The 20225-nt window shown below is 44.8% G+C and overlaps 1 protein-coding gene across 5 annotated transcripts; it reads right to left on the minus strand.

Annotated features, from left to right (window-relative positions):
- Positions 1–10: 10 nt before the first annotated feature.
- Positions 11–20013, minus strand: CERS5 (ceramide synthase 5). Of its 5 annotated transcripts, none has more exons than XM_063359108.1 (11): positions 19740–20013; positions 13329–13434; positions 11072–11202; positions 10030–10087; positions 9421–9471; positions 8627–8719; positions 7131–7259; positions 6739–6845; positions 4705–4861; positions 3041–3070; positions 11–1300 (listed from the first exon to the last, which is right to left on the minus strand). In XM_063359108.1, the coding sequence occupies exons 1-11, from the start codon at positions 19937–19939 to the stop codon at positions 1148–1150; spliced, it is 1215 nt and encodes a 404-aa protein (XP_063215178.1). In that variant the 5' UTR covers positions 19940–20013; the 3' UTR covers positions 11–1147. The 5 variants fall into 5 exon arrangements, 3 of the variants coding, with proteins under 3 accessions (XP_063215178.1, XP_063215176.1, XP_063215177.1); XR_010074034.1 differs by having other exon boundaries at positions 1161–1300; positions 3041–3142; XR_010074033.1 differs by having other exon boundaries at positions 1161–1300; positions 3041–3202.
- Positions 20014–20225: the final 212 nt, after the last annotated feature.

Here is a 20225-nt window from a genome sequence, read left to right on the forward strand (position 1 = left end):
ATCAGCCAAGTTTCTGAAGCATTTTTTTAATCGGAGATAAGAGTAAACAATGGTATAAAATGGTAACAACTCAAGAAGTTTCCAAAATTCTGCTCATGATTGACACACAGGCCTTCCATTGCCCCCAAGTACCATTGAGTAAAAATAAAGAAGCAAAGCCTATGGTGTGGCTGCCTTTCCAGCCCTGCCCTTCCTCCACACAGCTGCAAAATCAGAGCAGCACCATCCCCTTCTCCCTGGGAGGACAGGCAAGCAGGGCTGAAACATCCTATTTTGTGGCAAGTTAAACACAGCCCACCAGTACTGGTCTGCCCTCAAGTCCTAGCTTAGCCAACTGTATCCAGTAGGTCTAGAAAAGTCTTCAGAACCACAACTCGCTACAGAAAAAAAAAAAAATAAAATTAAAAGGCCTGTATTGTGAGAGTTGTCTCAGGGGCAATAAGCCACCCCCCCTCCCCCATTTCAGAAGGCTGTAGTCGAGACTTCAGAGGGGCTTCAGCACCAAAATAGGCAGCAAACGCTGGCCTGGTCCCTCGTGACAGCAGAGATAGAAGCGATAACCTCCTTAGCACCCCGATGGCAAGGTAGAGCGACGTTTCTGTTGTAGCACAGTCCAGTTCAAAGCTGTAGTCCAGAGCACGCACGGCAGGGCTGGGCAAAAGAGTCTCTGCTACAGCCAGGGTAGCGCGGACGGGGAACTGCAGGCCCCTGCGTTCTCCATGCTCTTAAGTGGCTTCTGGAGCGCATCGAGGAGATCTGCTGAACCGGCACTGGAGCGAACCGTCACTGAAATGGCACCGTAACCCTCCTGCGGTCGGCAGCCAGCCTACTCCAAACTTGTTCCACCTTGAGTTGAGTAAAAACCAGTTTGTCACAAACAAAGATACCTCCGCAAATATCGATGGGACTAAGATTTAAGTACAAAATGGCTTAAAGTGAAATCTGCAGCTTTGTTTTTGCCCTAGTCATTGGCTTTATCCCTTCTGCTGTGCAAAGGCTCTGACTGGCCTGGATCGTGCCCATTTCAGATTTGCTGGAGGTTTCTGGGAAAGGGGTATCTTGATTAAAGATCACTTGGGAATGTGGAGCTCAACACATCTAGATATTTAAAGATAAGTTCGTGTTTGCTCAAGGCCAACCCACAGCCTTACTCCTCTTCTGTCCACTGGCCACTAGCCACATGGCCATTAATGCGGTTGGAACCGTTACTTGAAGTGCTGAAAACTCCTTTTGTGCTGTTGGAAGTCACATCTTCCTCTTCAGAGCTGCTCTCTACGTCACTGCGGTCATCTTTTGATACCTAAACATTTCAAATGAGATATGGTAGTGGAAAGGGAAGAAGGTAAGTTGAAAAATTCACAGAAAACAGGAGTTAGAAGGTTGTGTCCATGTGATTGACCAGCTTCAGTCAGTTACAGTTTCTTTCTACATTTGATCCTGAATCACTTCAAACTCACAAGGAGGAACCTGTCACCACATACAGAATGCAAGAAACAGGTTGAAAATGACAATTTGGAAATTTGAGTTCCATTTCCCAAATACTCTGTACATCTGTGAAAGCACTGTATTTTTTTTGCTCTCACCAGATCAGAGGACACCACAAATCTTTGGTTGTTCTTGTCTTCCAAGAGCTACGTTCTAGATTGGTTACAGGCTGCTTTTGCAAGCAACAAATTTGTTTTGAATAAAAAAACACAAACCTCTTCACACCATAATCAACAGTGGGTATGATAACCAGAACGCACGTATATATCAGTTTTAGAGAGAACATTTTGTCCTACAGGGAGCAGCTTTGATATTTTAAAAATTAACCAGCTGTATTCATGACATTACTGTCTGCGCAAAGCGCCTCCCATTTTCACAGGTCGTGGTTCATACCCGAGAACTCATTTACGAACAAAAGCCTGTTTGGCCAGTGGGCTGCAGAACAAAGACAGCTATCTAATCCAGCAAACACCCGTTCTGGAACAGGAGAATCTCAGCCCAGAGACGTAGATCTGCCTTACACAGTTATGGCTATAGTTAAAAGACTGGCTGCAAATCCAGCTGAATTTGATTTGTACGCAGGATTTTGAACCCTTGGGAGCGGATCTAGGCACACATTGCTGCCGGCTGCTTGGAGCGCCGCGGGAGGGCAGTGCTCCAGCGCCGCAGAGCCAACCGCTCCAGGAGGAGAAGGGAAGAGCTCCCGAGCCCGGCCCTCACAGCAAACAAGCACCTTGGCTGGTGGCCGGGTGCCAGAGCCGTAACCTCACCAGTGCCGAGCAGTGACTGTGGGCACGGCCCATGGTTGGCACACCCCAAGGCAGGCTTTCCACACTTCTGCTCTGCAACTAATAGCCCTCATTTACTTAATGTGCAAGCACTTTGCGGCTAGCACTTCTCCAAGGATTTCAGGATTTCATTCCACTCTGCTTGCTTTGAGTCAGGGTTAGGGCTTTCCAACAGCACCCAGCAGGAAGTTTTTGAACTCAAGGGAAGATCTGGCCAAAAGCCAAGTAAAGTTAATGATCTCCAGGATTGGTTTTGACAGGCCTCTTGGATGTACTGGCTTCCATCTATTGCCAGAACCTTTTGGTATCTTTTCCCACTCTCCTGCTATGTTGGAAGTTCAAAGGGTCACTGGAAGGAAGCAGAAATCCCTTGAAATTTTTCCCATTATTTGTGGGACAAGTGACTGTTCTACTCCTTTACACAAAAAGCATTGCATTTCTCCTGTCCTCTTCCACTCAGCAAAGTATTAATGAGCACTAAGGACGGATAGCAGAGTCTCTGTGGCCGTATAAAAGCAGAAAGGTGAAGGTCATGCAGGCAGCTGACAGCAGATAAGAACAAACCCCAGGACACTACTTTGAGCTTTGGAAAAACCTGCATTTTAGCATACTGCCAGAACCAGCACTGTGTCAACCAGGGAGAGAAACGTTTTAAGAGAAGGCACCAGCCATCTAAAGCTCCAAGACCATAGCTTGGCTTTTCTCTTAGCCTTTAAACAGACACGGATGTGTTTCAGGGAACAAATAGAAGCACAGATCACACTTACATGCAAAGGATGAAACTGTGCAGCTCCAATCTGGCACAGAGAAAAGGAGGGAGAAAAGAATGAAGAAGACAGAGCTTAGAGTCCTTTCTCTGGCTAGGTCACCTGGACAGGAAAGAACCAAGGAAAGGAAAAAGATGGGTAGACCTCAGGATACAGGAACAGCTGCACAGACAGAAAATAAGACATTTGCAGTAGCAGCTGTGGGGAACAGGTGAAAAGATCACATGCATACTCTGAAACATGCTTTCCCCTGACAATCGCTGCCACAGACAACTACGATATAAATATTTTTCAAGGTTACATTCCGTGTGTAGGGGCAGCTAAGAAGTCAAACACAAAATAAAGTAGAGCCACATGAGAAAGTCAGGTCAGAATACCAAATATCTGATTAAAAAAGCATTTGTGCTATTAAATCAGCTGTTGCTCTCTGCTAGTTGCGAAGGAAGTGGCTTCTCTTGATGGGCTGGCTGGGTGTCAAATTAGTTCCCAGATTGGCTTGCCCTGTCTCATGCTCCTTCACGTGAACTATACCTTTTTTGCTTGGCAACTGAGGTCACAGCCGAAAGTCAGCATTGTTCACTCTCAAGGCAACATTTGGTGCTAACCAGCTGCTGCAGTTTCACCCTCCCTCTCCCTAAGACTCCCGACATGAATTAAAATTAGAATACTCAGGACTGAAGCTAGACTGTACCCCAATAGCCCCGTGACAACCAGTAAACATTGCATTTCTGATAACCATTTCTCCTCCGCATGCCGCAGCCCGATGCCTGGCCTCCACTGACAGCCAGAAGCCTGTGTTAGTGCTATTGAGTGGAGGATGCACAATCCTCATCACACCCCAAGAACCAGCCGAAGGTGGAAAGCTGGAAAACGCCCTAGATGATTGTTCAAAGAAGAGCCTACTACCACCTTAACTCCAAACAAAATACATAACAAGTCTGTCATCATCACTAGTATTACAACATCTGATCGTACCGGAAAATGGTGTTATTTACCTGCACGGCCAGAACAGAGAGAAAGCATCTCTGTCTTTGTATACACCTGGCAACTCGAGTCTGCAGAGCAACCAAGGTAAAAAAAAAAAAAAAACCACAAAAAAAACCCCTACTGTTCTACAAAACACTCCTGATGCAAGTCATAGAATGGTTTGGGTTGGAAGGGACCTTAAAGCCCAGCCAGTGCCACCCCCTGCCCTGGGCAGGGACACCTCCCACCAGCCCAGGTTGCTCCAAGCCCCGTCCAACCTGGCCTTGAACCCCTCCAGGGATGGGGCAGCCACAGCTTCTCTGGGCAACCTGGGCCAGGGGCTCACCCCCCTCACAGCCAAGAATTTCTTCCCGATATCTAATCTAAATTTCCCTTCTTGTAGTTTGAAGCCATTACCCCTTGTCCTATCACTACATTTGTAAAAAGTCCCTCTCCAGCTTTCTTGGGGGCCCCCTTCAGACACTGGAAGGGGCTGGAAGGTCTCCCCGGAGCCTTCTCTTCTCCAGGCTGAACGCCCCCAGCCCTCTCAGCCTGTCCTCACAGCAGAGGGGCTCCATTCCTCTGATCTCCAGTCCCTCGAGAACTAGCACCAGCCCTCACTGAAGGCCACAGCTTCCCATGATTGCTTCACAGGGCTTGTAGGAAAGAGGACCCAAAACAGTCACCAACAATCTTACCTTTCCCCGCACGAGGGCCTTGTAGGCAGTGCGAACGATGAGATAAGACCAGATGATATGCAAGATCTGCAAAGTTACCAAAAGCCCATTGAAGAGCCACCATGAAGGGTAAGGACCAATCAACTCCCAGCTTTCAAACAGGGTTGTATTCAAAATCCTAGAAGAGATCCAGAAACACATTACAGATCGGTTGTGCTGGTAACACGGCTTCCAGCTCTAAATTAAGATGACCGGCCAGATGCACGACAGTTTGTATCTCATTTAAGCATCTGTTGCTTTGCTCCTGTCAGAGCAGCGATGCAGCCAGTCTCTTGCCAGAGTCAGGAGACAGACTAAGCTAATTAGAAACATTTGAACTGAGCAACAAACAGGAGAAGACGTGAATGTTCTGCAATTCGGTTACACATACAGATCTGCTGCCAATTTCCTTCTCAAAAGCACAACCATTTGTAATAACTTTACAGGAAGTGATGTCAAGCTGCAGTGGTCATCAAAACAACAGTTAACACATTCATACTTGGGCAGTCTTCACCCATATTTAAATATCAGGAAGGAATTTTGTTCCCAGTAGGCCTCCCTCCCTGCGCGCTGTTCTCTTCCCGCAGATTTTTATAGATTCCTCCTGCCAAGCTGGAGGACTAGAAACTGCTTTATGGACAAAGCTTTGTGCTTGCTTTCATTACTGTTTTGCTGTTCTTGTCGCTGGGAGTTATTGCCAGTACTTAAGTAATTTAATAAACACTTTAGATTTTACGAAGTAGAGAGGTATGGAGAGACCTTTAAAGACGTCATTAATTTCACATAGCTTTTAACATTTCACAAGAAAAGAAAAACAAGCCTTTCAGAGAAGAACCCAAGTCTGCCGAAATGCAGCTACAGAAACATCCAGCTCATAGCCAGTTTAGGGATGAATTCAATACAATTCCAGAGATCCGTCGATGTTTTATCCTACTACTTAGGGAAGGGAATACACATGAAGTGAAACAGCACAGGGTCTGCAATACCACTGCAGGCTTGCCAGATTTCACTACAAAGTTGAGGAATTACATTACAGCCAGTGGAAAATACATTAAAGATTTACAGGACTGCTGAGCAATAGCATGATGCAAGAGCATCACCTCATGACAGACAACAGCAATAAAAGCAACGACAACCATCTCATCTGTCACTGGAAGGAGCCTATGAAGACATAAGAATTAAAGCTCTTTCCTGATGCAGACTCATTCGATGCATTTACTGGAAATGAAGCAAGAGCTTTAATTGCAACCCTGATTCCAAAGTATTGTTTCTACCTACTGCCAAGGCACCTAAAAAGAACGGGAACACAAGCTGTCCATTGCCTAGGGAATAAATATATGCAGTAAAACTGAAATAAACTGAGTAATAATCAGGTCTAGCCAAATTTTCACCACACTCGACAGAAAGAAGCGGATAACAGCTCATCAACAGAAGAACCTCACCAAGTCTGACCTATGGAGGTGAGAGGGAATCTCATTAGAGGATGATTAGCTATAAGCCATTCAGCCAGGGCTTTACCTCCCAAGAAACCCAAGACCTAGTTCAGGCTCTCAATAGTCACGACACAAGGACAGGACACAAGTGTCATAAGAATCAGAAACTGCAATGACGATGACTAAGCCAGATGCTTAAAAATCAAATTTACCTCAAGAGACCATGCCTCATTTGCAACCATTTCCAGAACTTCTTAAGAGAAGCAAACAACCCTTCGAGCCTTTCAGAACAGATACCGGCTGACTTGGCTCCAGCTAATAAGCACTGTCATCACTTCGCGGTAGGAAGAGAGGGGCCAGCTGTGCATTAGGATTCTAGTCACTTTTCACACTCCCTCAGCTGACTGTTGAGAGGTTTCTTCACGTGCCTCGTTGAACTTACTGCTCCAAACTGTACTTGGGTTGTCTGCAACTTCAGGCTGCCTTGAGGAACAGGCTGGAATGCTTGCAAGAAGTCCAAATACAAAGGCTTTGCTTAAGGGATTGGAAGAACAAACAAGACCTTACAGCTCAAGGTGCTTACCAGAAAGGATAAATGCCCAACCGCGTAACAATGAATACGACACCAAAAAGCATGAAGAAAGCATCACACAGACGTTGGTACTTGGCATAGTTGGCTAGCTTTGCAGCCTAAAAGAGACAAGAAACGTGAGAATATTATTTCCTTTGTGCACTCATGTAATTACTGGGCTGTAGAGCTTCAAAAACCCTCAAGCCATCACATTTGTAAGGAGTTTGGAACATTTAGGGATTATTCTCAGCACTAAGGCAGTTATGAGGAAAAGCTGACAAGGCAGGACCAGCAGCACAAGTTTTATGGCATATTTAATGCAGTTTATCGAGAACGGGAAAGTCAACTTGCTCTCCTGAGACCACATGAGCATTAGGTACGCAAAAATTTGAAAGGAAACTCACCTCTAAAAGGAAATCTGATGCGTCATGGAGGCACAGCACCAGAGTTCCAACCCGCACCATATTATTCATGTAAGAGAATGTAATGAGTCCAATTGTAGCCAAATGATGGACGAACATAATCAGGAAGTCCTGGAAACAGAGAGGAAAAAAAAAAATGAATGAAGACTCTTTGGCTGTCAAACAAATGCAAAGGTTTGGAACAGAGACACAAAACTGACGAACTGGGGTCACAGGATTACTTCAGTTCAGGCTCTGACTCCACTTTACGTAAGCACAGCTCATCACACAACATCAGCCACCATCACTAAAGGTTCCAGAAAGGTCTCTCCCAGCATTTGTGCTCCTGTGAAGTCCGAACTCTGCATACACAGGGACAGCACACTCTCTTTGGCACACAACATGCAAGGGGAAGATAAGCATGCCTGCAGACCCCACGGAAAAGACTGACAGGACAACATATGGCCCTTATTTTTGGCTCCTTTTGGTTTTACAGTCATATTGCTAGTCCTTTCAGCTCTTGGCACAGATTTTAAGTACGCTGCTGTTACTGTTGTCAGTGTGCAAAAGCCTGCCAGAGCATAGCAGGCATCGAACACAAGATAACCTACCTGCAAGAACTAGGCCACTTCATTAAAAAAAATTGTTTACAACGCACATACATTTGGGGCTGGTTTCCAGTTTGGCCCCCTGGGTCCAACCCTTCCATGTCAATGCACCTTACCGTGCTTGCAGTGGGGAACGTAATCCACTTTGCTAAAGTCAGAGTACAAAATTAAACATTATAAACAGTATCATAGATGCTGTTCATCTCCCCCTTTCTGCAGCTCCAAGATATTCTGTGATGCCTCATCTGCCGATATTTCAGTACAGAAAAAAATCCCAGGCAAACTTTTCTTTTTGAAGAGCCAGTGCAAGAATTGGGATAATTTCCTACTTTGCAGTTCATATAACAGAAGCAATAAACCATGATTTACTATGGACTGTTTTCCAACAGCAATAATAAGCCAAATCCTAGAACGTAGCACAATGGAATTGGATTCCAGCAATCGCAACCAGTCATCATTCTGCTACACACACAGATGAAAAATTAGCTTCAAAAAAACCCATTTATTATTGCTTTAGTGTTTGCCATTTTCTCACCCAGCTCAGCAAGGTACTGCATTGAGCACCTCATTTCTGGGTTTTCTTGCAAGCCTTCTAATTAAATCTATTTTTAGGCAATGATTTGATAAATTTTTATTGGGAGGTACTGAGTGATTCCGTTCCTTCCCCTGGAAGGTGAAAGGGACTCTCAAGGATATACCAGGCTGTGTATCAGGCTTGCTTCTCCCCAGGACTGGGTAGTGATTACAGGAGGAGGAAGGCTACACAGAGATGTGAATGAGGAAGAAAATACAGTTATTACTACGCTTTAGCTTTACCAACCAGGCACACTGGCAATTTTATTAGTCCTATCTATTTAGCAAAGCGGTTAATGCAATTCTGGTTAATCTCACCTTCCGTTTAATGTCTGTAAACTGAGAAAACATGAGAGACCAATAGAAGGCCAGCTCCAAGATATAGTAATAATAAAGCCTGGATGTTAGAGGCTGGAAAACAAACAAAGATAGCACAGTTAGAAGACAAAGTACTTTAAAATTTTCATCAAAAATGACTTTTCCTTCCTTCCTATCCCACCCTGTTCTTCCAGAATGCTGAGGCATAAGTTAAAAGATCCAGATTTAAGGTTTAGTAAAAACAAGCTTAAGCAACAGACATCTTACTCTAGGCTTAGTCACACAAACATACTTGTGTGTTTGAGCTTTATTCAAAAGGAGTAATAGCCCCTTGTTAATATTTACAACTCATACTACAGCTTCTTGGGTTAGGAAAACCGGGCACTGAAACAGACCGGTTGGTCTCTATATAAATCGTACTCGCTCCGTAATGAAAACAACAGTCTAAGTAAGTCACCAGCATCATTTTATGCATAATTCTATTTTTCACTTTTAATAATCTCAGCAGCAAGTGCACATAAAATGGATATGAACAGAGTCAGTTCTATCTCAGGAAACACTGCTGTTGACAAACCTAACCAGGATCTGAAGACATAAAAGAGTAAATGCCATCTTTGGCATTTGGGGAAATGCCTTCCCAAAGGGCTGGCCGCTCACCCACTAGAAAGCTTACCAGCCCCGCAGAATAATGAGAAGCACTCAAGTCTATTGAGTTTCAATCTGCTATCACTAACAAAAAATAAAACCTGAAATTGTGCAAAAAGTTGGAACCTAGTTAAGTGTTCATCTCCTACCTGAAAAGGGTAGTTGTACCAGCACTGTCGTGTGTCCCAAAACCAGGGTGCCTAAAGGCAAAAAGATGAGTTATTATTCTACTGTGGTTTTAATTCCCTAGCACCTAAGGCAGTTGACCACTACAGTATTGTTTCACTGAAATTTTATCTTGATTCTATCATTCAAGCTAAATTTATGGTAGAACATTCTAGTGATTTAAAATAGTCTTTTGGCAGTCAAAGGCAAGTAATACTGCAACGGAAATTCAAAGAATAATCACACACCTCTAGTAATAATAAAGACCCAAAGACATGACGCTGCAGCCCTTCAAGATGGGGAAGAGAAAAAAAGCAGCTCCCTATAGCAAAAAAATCATAGTTCTGTCCCATTCTGGGGTAACAGGACAAATAAGTTTCTCATATTTCCAGTGTAAAGAAGGTCCTTAAACGGAACCCCCGGGATCTCAAATAAGGGAACATAAAGACCACTATCAGCACTCCCTCCCCTTGTTTTAAGCTAGGTGCAAGCACTCAAGAAATGACACCGGCAGCCAAACCCCTGTATTTCAGCAGGATAACCCTGCTGCACGCCACACAGAACAACAAGGAGGGGATGACAGACCAACTCACCGTCCAGAGAAACCTGATTCCATAAAAAAATATACTTAAATAAAATGTAAATCTCCACCTGGAAAAAGAAGCAAAAATTGAACTTATGAAATAGAAATAGCTTCCGGTTAACATTTGTAATAAAAACCAGAAAAATTGTGAAAAAACCCAATTCTGACACCTGAAAAGCTTTCACCCGCCAAATGGTAACCCTTCATTTGTAAACATCACATAAGGATAAACCTGTTTAAGAGTTTTCACGCCACACATGAGTTTGAAATAAAGTTCAGAGTGAACATGCATCATTCATATGCTTTAATATACAATAACAAGATAACAACAAGATAAGTCATTGTTATCCAGAAGGTATCCTAATACATATATTTGTCCCTCTTACCTTGTGGCTTTAAGTAGACAAAACCATACTGGGGGGAAGAATTAATATGAAGAAAGTTACTGGAAAGGAAAGAAACCAGCACAGAAGAAATAACAAGTCAGGAAAAAAATATTCAGATGCTACTACACTAACAGAGGTAACTGCAAGCATTCAGAAAGAAACAAAGAACAAAAGAATGAACTGAAATGAAAAGAACAGGAATCCAAGAAGCATCTGTGGAAGGGTATATACATCATTGTGTAAGCCATAAGGTCAGTCTGTCTGGGAACAGCTGGTCTACAACACAGCTGTGCAGACAGCAGCCTTGGCTTCAGTAGAATTCCTCAGGTTGTGCACATGCATATGCACACATGCACACACATGCACACTGAAGTGCCACATCTGCGTTAAGGACCTGGTCAACTATCTAAAGCTGCTCATGGTCCCAGGAATAACTCCTGTACATGTGTTCTGGTCTCTCATGCACATATACAAATTATTTTAGAATACTGAATTCTAAAAAGCCCTCCTAACTTCTTTCATTTGCTTATATAAGAATTGATCTTCCACCAGCCAACCCCAAGACACTAGTTTAAATTAGCAGCTGAACACAGTTTCAGTTAGAAAAGAGAACATACAGGTGGAGCTTTAAGATGAAGCCACATCTTGGCCTCTGCACAAACATACATGCTCTCACAAAATTTAGTGAGGGTGGTGGGTTTGTCCTGGTTCCTCCGATGACGAAACCAGCGCTGGATCTTTCGCACATCCCAGTCTAGCTGCTTTGACAAGCCTTCTAACCTTTTTCCATCTGGAGACTGAAGGAAAATGAAACAAGTGTCATTTCTCCTACTTCTCAACCCACTTTCAGTCTGAGATTCCCTCTGTACCATGATAGAAACGATGCACAGATAACAAAACTCACGCACTAGGAAGGCACTACGTATAGACTAGAAGCAGGAACCCATTGCCACAAATGTTCATTCAAGTTTAACCTTCATAAGCCACTAATTACTTAATTATTCAGAATGCTTTTGGTTTAACGTTTCCTCATCTATTTCATCATTTGACAGTACGTTATGACAAAGAATGCAATTGTTCTGTTTCTTAATCTGAGGGGAGGAGCTTTTAAAACGACCTGTCCTACCTGTTAAAACTTGCACATCAATTCAAACAGTCCAGAACTCAGGAAGATCAAAGCCGAATACGCTTAAGGGTTGCTACTCACTGCAAGTTGGGGGAACTTTAAAGTAAGAGTTGGTTTAACGCTAGATATTTGTATATTCCGAAGGGGCTTTGTAGAGATGGCGTTATTTCCATTATCAAAGTTTAAAAATAAAATTAAATTTAAAACCAGAAATAATTGTATGATAAAGAATATATCACTGTCCTCCGACTGGAAACTCTACTGGCAGTTTATTTGTTTGAATAATGACATAAATGGATTTATAAGAGACAAAGCGAACAAAACCTGATAACTACCTCTAAAATGGCCCAGGGGTGAGATAAGCCACGTTAGTTTCAGACCAGTGTCCTTTTAACAAGCTCTGCCAGGGAGCTCTTACAACTGAAAGATGACAAACACATTTTACTACTTGAGTTACATACAAACCCAAAAACCTATGGAGAAAGCTGATTTAATAGAGTCACCAGACTGTTCAACTGAAAAGCAAAGCCATCTGTCATTTGATTTTCAGTATTGAGACCGTGACTTTCCTGTAATTCCATCACCGCCAGATCTCTCTGCGCTTTACTAGGCTTTAATGGTTCAGGCTACCTGACACTTCTGCGTTGGAAGTGAACCTGCCTCAAAGGAGAATTTACAGAGCTCCCATTTCAGAACAGCAATGAAATCTCTCCCCAGCATCAGTGCCACCCTACATTCCAATTCTCCAAACCCAACAGCAGACACAAGCATGCCAGTACAGTTAACAGCAGCTCTGTTTTCATAATCTAGATAAATTTTGCACAGCATGCGTCCTCATGGCTTTCCCAAGCATTAATTTCAAGGACATTCCCTACATAAAAGTCCTCCCCACAAATGGCATCAAATCATGGGGACTTTTCAGTTCACACGTCATTCCAAATGCCTCAAAACTTCAATGTTCCCATGAGATGAGTTTTAGTAAGGTTTTTATGGAATTTCCCTTCATTCACTGAGCGTTTTGTCTGCTCCACTCAGAACGAAGTTCTTCATCACCAAATCAGAACATAAACTCTTCCATTCCATTATCTTTAATGAAAAGTTATCATTCTGTCTGCGTGGATTTCACTGTCAACATTCAATAGAGGACAGAGAGCGTGAATTTTGTAATACTGAAGTGAAGGGGCACTCTCAGCTTACGTGAAAGAAAGGCCATGAAACAATCAAAAGAAACACCTGCTGTTAACATTAAACGCCTTACCCTTTATCAGGGCACACTTCCATTGATTGAATGCGTTCCTCAAATAACTGACTTCCACTGTGACAGCTGTTGTCCAGTTCCACAGTAGATGGCAAAAATAAGAGGAAGGCATTCAAGCAACTGGCCAATAAAACCAGCAAAGGAACAGATCTCAAAGAAAAGAGTAGCACTTTTTCATCAGAAAGTGAAAAATAATGGGAAAATTCTAGTTAGACCGAGAATTACCACCTGTTACGGGAGTTACAATTTGGACAAAGGCAGGGAACTAAAGGAAGAAGCTTCATACCTTTCTAAAGCAAACATTTTTATTCAAAGACAGACTCTTCTGTGCACAAAAGCACAGGTCAGCCATAAAGAGAATTTACCTTGCTACAAGAAGGACATGCCAGAGGCAAAGTAAAATAAGAAAGAGCACACTCACTGTGCATGCACAGCGTGAAATGCATTTCTCAAAGGACGACAGTGGAAGCAAAAAGCCCTCCCGCCCCTGCCCCTACTTATAGCCCTCCATTTCTAGCAGAATTTGAAGCGTGACTCACCTTCGTGATGGATGTAAACACTTTCTCTAAAATTGCATTGGGCTGGGCTCTGTGAGGTCCACTGTCTTGAATGCCAAGGTTTATGGCACATGGCTTGGCAATAAACCTGAAAGAGTTCCAAAGAAAGGGCTAGATTAAAACAAGATACCTATTTGCCTCCTCTGCCTAAATCACAAGGACCCTGACTCATCACCAACCGCAAAACCTATCCGAAAAGCTTTTGAAGATCTCCATTCATTTTGCTTAACAAAACTTCACAGGTGAAGTAGTATCTTTTATTAGTCCAAATGATAACTGCAGAGAGCACACACATCTAAAATGAAAGATTAAATCTTAACGTCCTTGGCTCGTAAGGATCAGAACATGTGATTCTCATTACTCAGAAATAAAATAATAGATCACGGATAGGAGTCCTCTGCAAACAGAAATGGCCAGAGCCCTTGTAGCCCTATAAACAAAATGCCAGATTTCCAGAATGCGCCTTGGTGTCACAAAGCTCAGAAAAAAAGGGAAGTTCAAGTGACACAGTTCCTAAAACACACACATTTTTTTGAGGTGTGGGGTTCTGGGGTATTTTTTGTTGCTTTTTTTTTTTCTTTGGGAAAAATAAAGTGGGCTGTTTCCTTCGGGAGAGTGAGGAAGACGCAAGGACTCACTCAGTCAGAAAGACCCAAGATCTCAGTATCTCGCTCATTCCAAAAGCTGATCTAACACTGAATTTTACAGCACAAACACTCTGAAAACAAGCCTGGTTTTGCAACTAAAATGAAGGTACAGATATTCAAAAATTATTAGGTTTTGCTGTACCTTTGTGTCAAAACGGGCAGAGGAATCTGAGGGAAACGCATGCGTTACCCAAACATGTGAACTGTTTTCTCTCCTGTTGGTGGGTAAGAGGTGGGTTTCAAGGAGCAATTTTTATTAATCAATTATTTTGAGAGAGACAGAGCAAAGAACCTGTTTCTCAAAACTGATTTTGAAAAGGACCCAAGATTTGCGTCATTAAGTCCATTTTGCTTCGAAAGATATTGTTTCAGAAACAACGGAATTGAAGACAACAAATTACACATATGTCTTCCATTTAGCAGACTCAGAGTGCCATCAAGCAGAAAACGCTGCTTTCTCCGACCGCTCCATTTGTTACCATTTCTCCTTGTGTTTAAAAGGAGAGATCAAAATTCAGGAGAGTCACGACTATAAGCGTTCCATCCGCAATCATTCTTGGGAGCCCACTGTTAGTACTTCAGTAACAAACAGCTACGACTGCGATTAAGAAGAGACACAGGTTGTGGGGTTTTCCCCTTGAGAAATTACAGATCAGCTCATGACTAATCCTAAAGGAACTCCCCCGCTCTCAGAAAATACTAAACAACTAATAGACGCCGTGGCCCCAGGTTTCACTGTCCTGCCCCATTTCTTCATACGTCCTGTTCAACAGTCATAGCTTTAAAAAAAAAAAAAAAAAAAAAAGAAAAGAAAAAAGGAAAGGGTGATTTCCTTTTAGCTTGGCTCAAAAGCCTCGCTGCTTCCTCTATGATCTAGACCACCAGCCAGAAATCATGCTCTGATGTTACGAAACATTTGGCTAGACCCCCATAAAAGCGAAGCGTACATCTTCGTACTCTTCTTTCCTACAGGATATACCACAACAACAAAGAAGTTCACATGTGCAACTACAGGATGCCAAGTATTTTTATTTCATTTTCTGGGACACAGTGCTTACAGCTCTCTAAAAAAAAATAATAATCCTGGCCTGAAGATACTCAGGTTGGGTCAGTTTCCTCACATAAGAGAGGAAACCTGAAAAATCCAAAAATCTGCACATTCAATTAATTTATTATTCAGGAGAGTCATCTTTTGTTTTAAGAACAAATGAAGAGATGGAATGGTTAAGTAAGCTCACAGTGATCCATATACAGATTTGGCATTATTCTAGAATTCACAACCTGAAGCATCAAGGAAAGAAGAAACATCATCTCCTCCAAAAAAAAAATGCAGAAATAATCCACTTTGGGACAAAAATCAAGAGTAAGGCACAGGCTACAGATACAGCACAGGACTCCAGTTACTCAGTCAAGCATGCAGGTGACCAAAGAGCAAACCAAAAAAAACCTGCAAACATTTCTAGGAGCACAGGGGCAGCCAGACACCAACACCAGCAAACAGCCAAGTCCCAGCAATGGAGGCAGCGGAGGTAAGTCCCAGCCACAGAAACAGGAAGGAAAAAGGATGGCAGTAATGGCTTTCATTGCTTTTAAGGAAGTCTAACCCAACGCCGTAACGTAGCTTCTCTAACTCCGCGAGTAACAGCTTCATGCAGTGGAACTGCAGATGACAACCGTCCTGCTGCAGGGTGGCGTGGCCAGCCACGCGAGGGGTTTATAGCCAAGCCTGGGCACTGCTGGCTCAGGCTCACGAGTCCACTGAGCGGCCACAGGCCAATTGCTTTGACCAGTTACTACCTTGCAGGTGGAATATGAAGTGAACGATCCATCCTGCTGTCAGTCAGACAAACATCAAGATGACATGCTGTTTCCTTTGGGTGTCCATTAAGGAAACCTCACACTTAAAAACCTCTGTGGCATTTTATATTTTTGGCCCTGGAACAGGTTTTCAGATGTGCAAGTTTTGCACTGAATCACGCAGAGAAAAAAATCTGCACAGCAATAGCAGTTAAGCACACCCCAAAAAAAAAAAAGGAAGGTGGCTTATATAGTAGGATTTCCATTCTTGGGGATATTCAAAACTGAACAGCACAAGACCACAAGCAACCCGACTTGACTAACACTTTGGCCTTGCTTTGAGGAAAGGACCGGACAAGGTGACCTCCAGAGATCCCTTTTAATCTAAATTATTTTATGATTCCAGAGACATCTTAACTGCAGCAACTATTCCCAAGGTCAACTTACTGCCACACCTTCCCAGCAAGGAGTTATCGTCACTTAAATACTTATATTACACTTTTCTAAACAGGTATCTGCTCAATGGCTTAAGTCATACCTATCAAGCTACCTTTTCCACGCCAGTAATCAAGGTAGGCTGATTTTGAAACCAACACCAATTTTCAAGCACACAGACTCATAACAAATATTTCTCAGCCATGTTGTACTTCACAAACCCAAAGGCTGAATCCTTCTTTATGGAACACTCAAGTTTGTCTGGTGACTCCCTATTACAGCTTTGAAAAGGAAGAACAATCTGCAAAATAGTAGAATTTATAAAGTATGCACTCAAAGTAAGAGTTTGTCTTTCCATAAACTCTCAATTTCACTGTGTTAAGATTAAACCACCTTATTCCACAACTGTCCCTAATTTTACAGGCAGACCTGTTGAAGTAACAACTAAAATCACTTTTTTCTCCCCCCCAGCTTGAGCACAAGCTGCAGATCCTTCCTCAGACCTGTAGAGTAACAAGCCCATCTGTTACTGACGGGCACTCCAGTGTGATTATAAACACACCATATGAATAACAGGCTCTAGGTTTTCACCGACACCTGGGAATTTTTTTTGTGCCTGCAGTTGGATAAGATGCATAAGGAGAAATAACAGAAAGTATAACCAAGAAAATAAAAAACAAACTCGTGGGCTGAACTCCTTCATCTTGCCTGCGCAAAAAATCCACCCCCTTACCGAGTCAGGACTTTACCTGCCTCTACGAGCCTTGCCCCATCCCTATACTCATACTCTTCCCACAGACAAATGGATATTTTACCAACACTGCGATGCAAAGGTTAATTCATAGGCGCACTAACAGAAATACATGTCAGCGTTACAAGTGTCAGTGTCATGAAAGCACTTCCTCACACTGAAGATCTACAGCTAAAGGAGAGAGAGAAAAGAAAGAAATGAAGAGAAGCTAAAACAAAAGAGCTGCACAAGTATATAATTCAAGTTCTGAGTCATCAACTCCAACTGCCAAATGTGTGCCGAGGAAGATATTTGACACAATCATCCCCAAAGCCTGAATCAGGGTAAACGCACAATGGGATTTTATTAAGACAAATCTGAACTTTTATGACATCTTCAAAGTGGCAGGAAGAAAGAGAAAAGACTTCCTTAAAAAATATGGTCTTTTAAAATAAACATACTAGAAACTGCCCTGGATGTTGCTCTCACAACCTGCTTTCACTTTAGGATACCACCATTAAGGAACAACAGAGCAAAGACAGCACTGAAAAAAGGAAGACCCCTCTCAGGAACCGAGCCACCGTCTCTAAGTTTTACTGTTTAGGCAGAAGACTTCATTTGACTCCTCCCTAAATTAACACCGCAAAAGAAATTTCACAAACCAGGTAGACATTATCAAGACAAAGTAATTTCTACCAGGAGGCCTGTGTTATCGGGTGCACTAGGATGCACCGGATCTCTCCTAACATCTCATACTCCAGAGAAAAGAGAATCTTCTGCACATCTTCCCCAGACTAAGCCACCTGGACTAAACAAGGCCTGGAAAGTGAGGAGACCTTCCCACAATATCCCTCTCAGGGATCTCATTCTGTCTCACAACATCCTCTCCTTGTCTGCTGGCGAGCATGACTGTTTGGCCAAGACCAGCAGCAGCACGCCAAGCTGACATGAGATTTTGGCACTGCCACGTGTGTTCCTGGGTCCTCTGCACTGGTTTGAACTGCCAGTACTTTTCTGTAGCTTTTTTTTTATTATTTTTTTTTTGGAGGGCAGAAAGATAAGGGAGAAAAAAAAGAGCCTCTCAAATTTCTCTCCTACTTTGCTGACCCGTTCATTTTTCTCCACAGGTCACCCATCTTTTTATTTCACCTCAGTCCCCTCTTAGTTTCTCAAAGCTCAAGAAAATTCACACTTCTTACAGAAAATCTACAAAACAAAACCAACTCGATTCCTACTCACTTCAGTCCTATAGCCCTTTTCATTCTTAGAAATGCTTCTGCCCCTTCAATGTAGAAATTTACGATTAAATCAATCCTTAATGAACTACTTGAACAGGAATACAAGGTGTCTCAGTCTGCTTCACCTAACGGTTTTCCTAAATAAGCCGCTTTACTAATTAGTATCTGTGTCACCCACACAGCCTGCCTCCCGTGTGGCTGTAAGAGATATACACCACGGAAAGGATAAACCTCTGCCCCAGGGAAGAGTTAATATCATATGTTTATGGATACTCAAGTAAATGAGAAACACTGTATTACACCTGTTTATGGGCTGATCTGACGATCTGCATGCACTCTGCCATGCCCAAGATGCAGGGGATCCACAAACCGTTTAATAATACACTAGACTGTGCGAACAAGCCCTATTTCCTCATCCAGGAACTCGCAAGGGTAGTACAACACAGGCAGAGACCAGCACCACGCACGAACCAACAGCGGCAGCAGCCCGCTCTCTCACTTGCCCAGCTGAGGTTCTCCCAGACAGGAGGAGAAATAAAAGTGAATTCCCCGGACTTTTTTCTTGCGCTACCTCAGCATAAGGTACCGCCAGCCTCTGGGGATCCAACACCAGGGGAGACAGGAAACAGGCTGTTGTACATCGCAACAGACATAGCGTGGTTCCCACCTTACGCAGAAGAATCATAGAATCATCTACGTTGGAAGAGACCTTTAAGATCATTGAGTCCAACCATCAACCCAACACTACCCAAACCACCACTTAACCGCATCCCTCAGCGCCATGCTTAACGATCTTCTAAATATCTCCAGGGATGGTGACTCCACCACTTCCCCTGGGCAGCCTGCTCCAATAGTTGATCACCCTTTTGGTGAAGAAATTTTTCATAATACCCATCCTAAACCTCCCCTGGCGCAACTTGAGGCCGTTTCCTCTTGTCCCATGGCCTGTTCCTTGGGAGAAGAGACCGACCCCCCCCGGCTGCAACCTCCTTTCAGGGAGTTGCAGAGAGCGAGAAAGTCTCCCCTCAGCCTCCTCTTCTCCAGGCTGAACACCCCCAGCTCCCTCAGCCGCTCCTCACAAGGCCTGTGCTCCAGACCCCTCGCCAGCTCTGCTGCCCTTCTCTGGACCCGCTCCAGCCCCTCGATGTCTTTCTTGTGGTGAGGGGCCCAAAACTGAACCCAGTATTGGAGGTGCGGCCTCCCCAGTGCCGAGCACAGGGGACGGTCACTGCCCCAGCCCTGCTCACACCATCCAATATTCCCTCTCCACGCAAGAAGAGCCGCGGGAGAGGCCGCGGGCGGGGAGCCGACCCCGCGGAAGGCCTCGGCGCTGCCCGAGGGGCGAGCGGGGCCCTGCCCGCCCCAGCCCGGCCCCAGCGCCGACCGCCCGCCGCTCCCCCCGGACCGGCCCGTTGCTAAGAGACACAGGCGGCCTCGCCGCACGCTCGGCCCCACGGCGGGAGCGGGCGGTGTCCGGGCCGCCTCAGCCGGCGGAGGGCCCCGCCGTTCCGGGGGCGGCCGGCGGCGGAGGCGGCCCCGCGCTCACCTCTCGAAGAGCAGCCGCACGGCGAAGATGCCGAGCGCCAGCGGGAAGGCGGAGAGGACGTGTCCCGCCCGCGGGTACTGCAGCCCGCTGCCCGGCGGGCCCGGCTCCCCGGCCAGGTCCGCCCACGTCACGTTGTGCGGCAGCCAGAACCGCTCATTCCAGAACCAGGCCCGCAGCGCCGCCGCCGCGGCCGCCGCCATCTTCCGCCGCCGCCTCCCTCCCGGCGGCCGCAGCTGAGGCGGCCACCGCAGCCGACAGCGGGGCGGTGCCGGGCCCGCCCCTCCCCTCCCGGCGGGCAGGGCGCACGCGCAGGCCGGGCGAGGGGGCGTGGCTTCCCCAGGCCACGCCCTCCCCCCGGCGGACCGTTAGCTCGGAGCAGGCGCCGCGCGGGCTCCTGAGGGCGCGGCGCGCGCGCGGTGCCGCCTCAGCGGTGGCTGAACGCCGGGGGCGGCCCGTCAGGCGCTGCCGAGGTCTCGGGGGGTTTTC

This window comes from Chroicocephalus ridibundus, chromosome 24, assembly GCF_963924245.1.
Source record: "Chroicocephalus ridibundus chromosome 24, bChrRid1.1, whole genome shotgun sequence".
Taxonomy (NCBI): Eukaryota; Metazoa; Chordata; class Aves; order Charadriiformes; family Laridae; genus Chroicocephalus; species Chroicocephalus ridibundus.

Bases quoted from the DNA above. Each gene is read 5' to 3' on its own strand.
- CERS5 (XM_063359108.1), bottom strand. From the start codon at position 19,939: ATGGCGGCGGCCGCGGCGGCGGCGCTGCGGGCCTGGTTCTGGAATGAG. The intron at 7,260-8,626 runs GTGAGATTAACC...CTCTGTTTCCAG, and splicing joins TTACAGACATTAAACGGAAG to GACTTCCTGATTATGTTCGT. The intron at 3,071-4,704 runs GTAAGATTGTTG...TCTCTGTGCCAG, and splicing joins AGGCCCTCGTGCGGGGAAAG to ATTGGAGCTGCACAGTTTCA.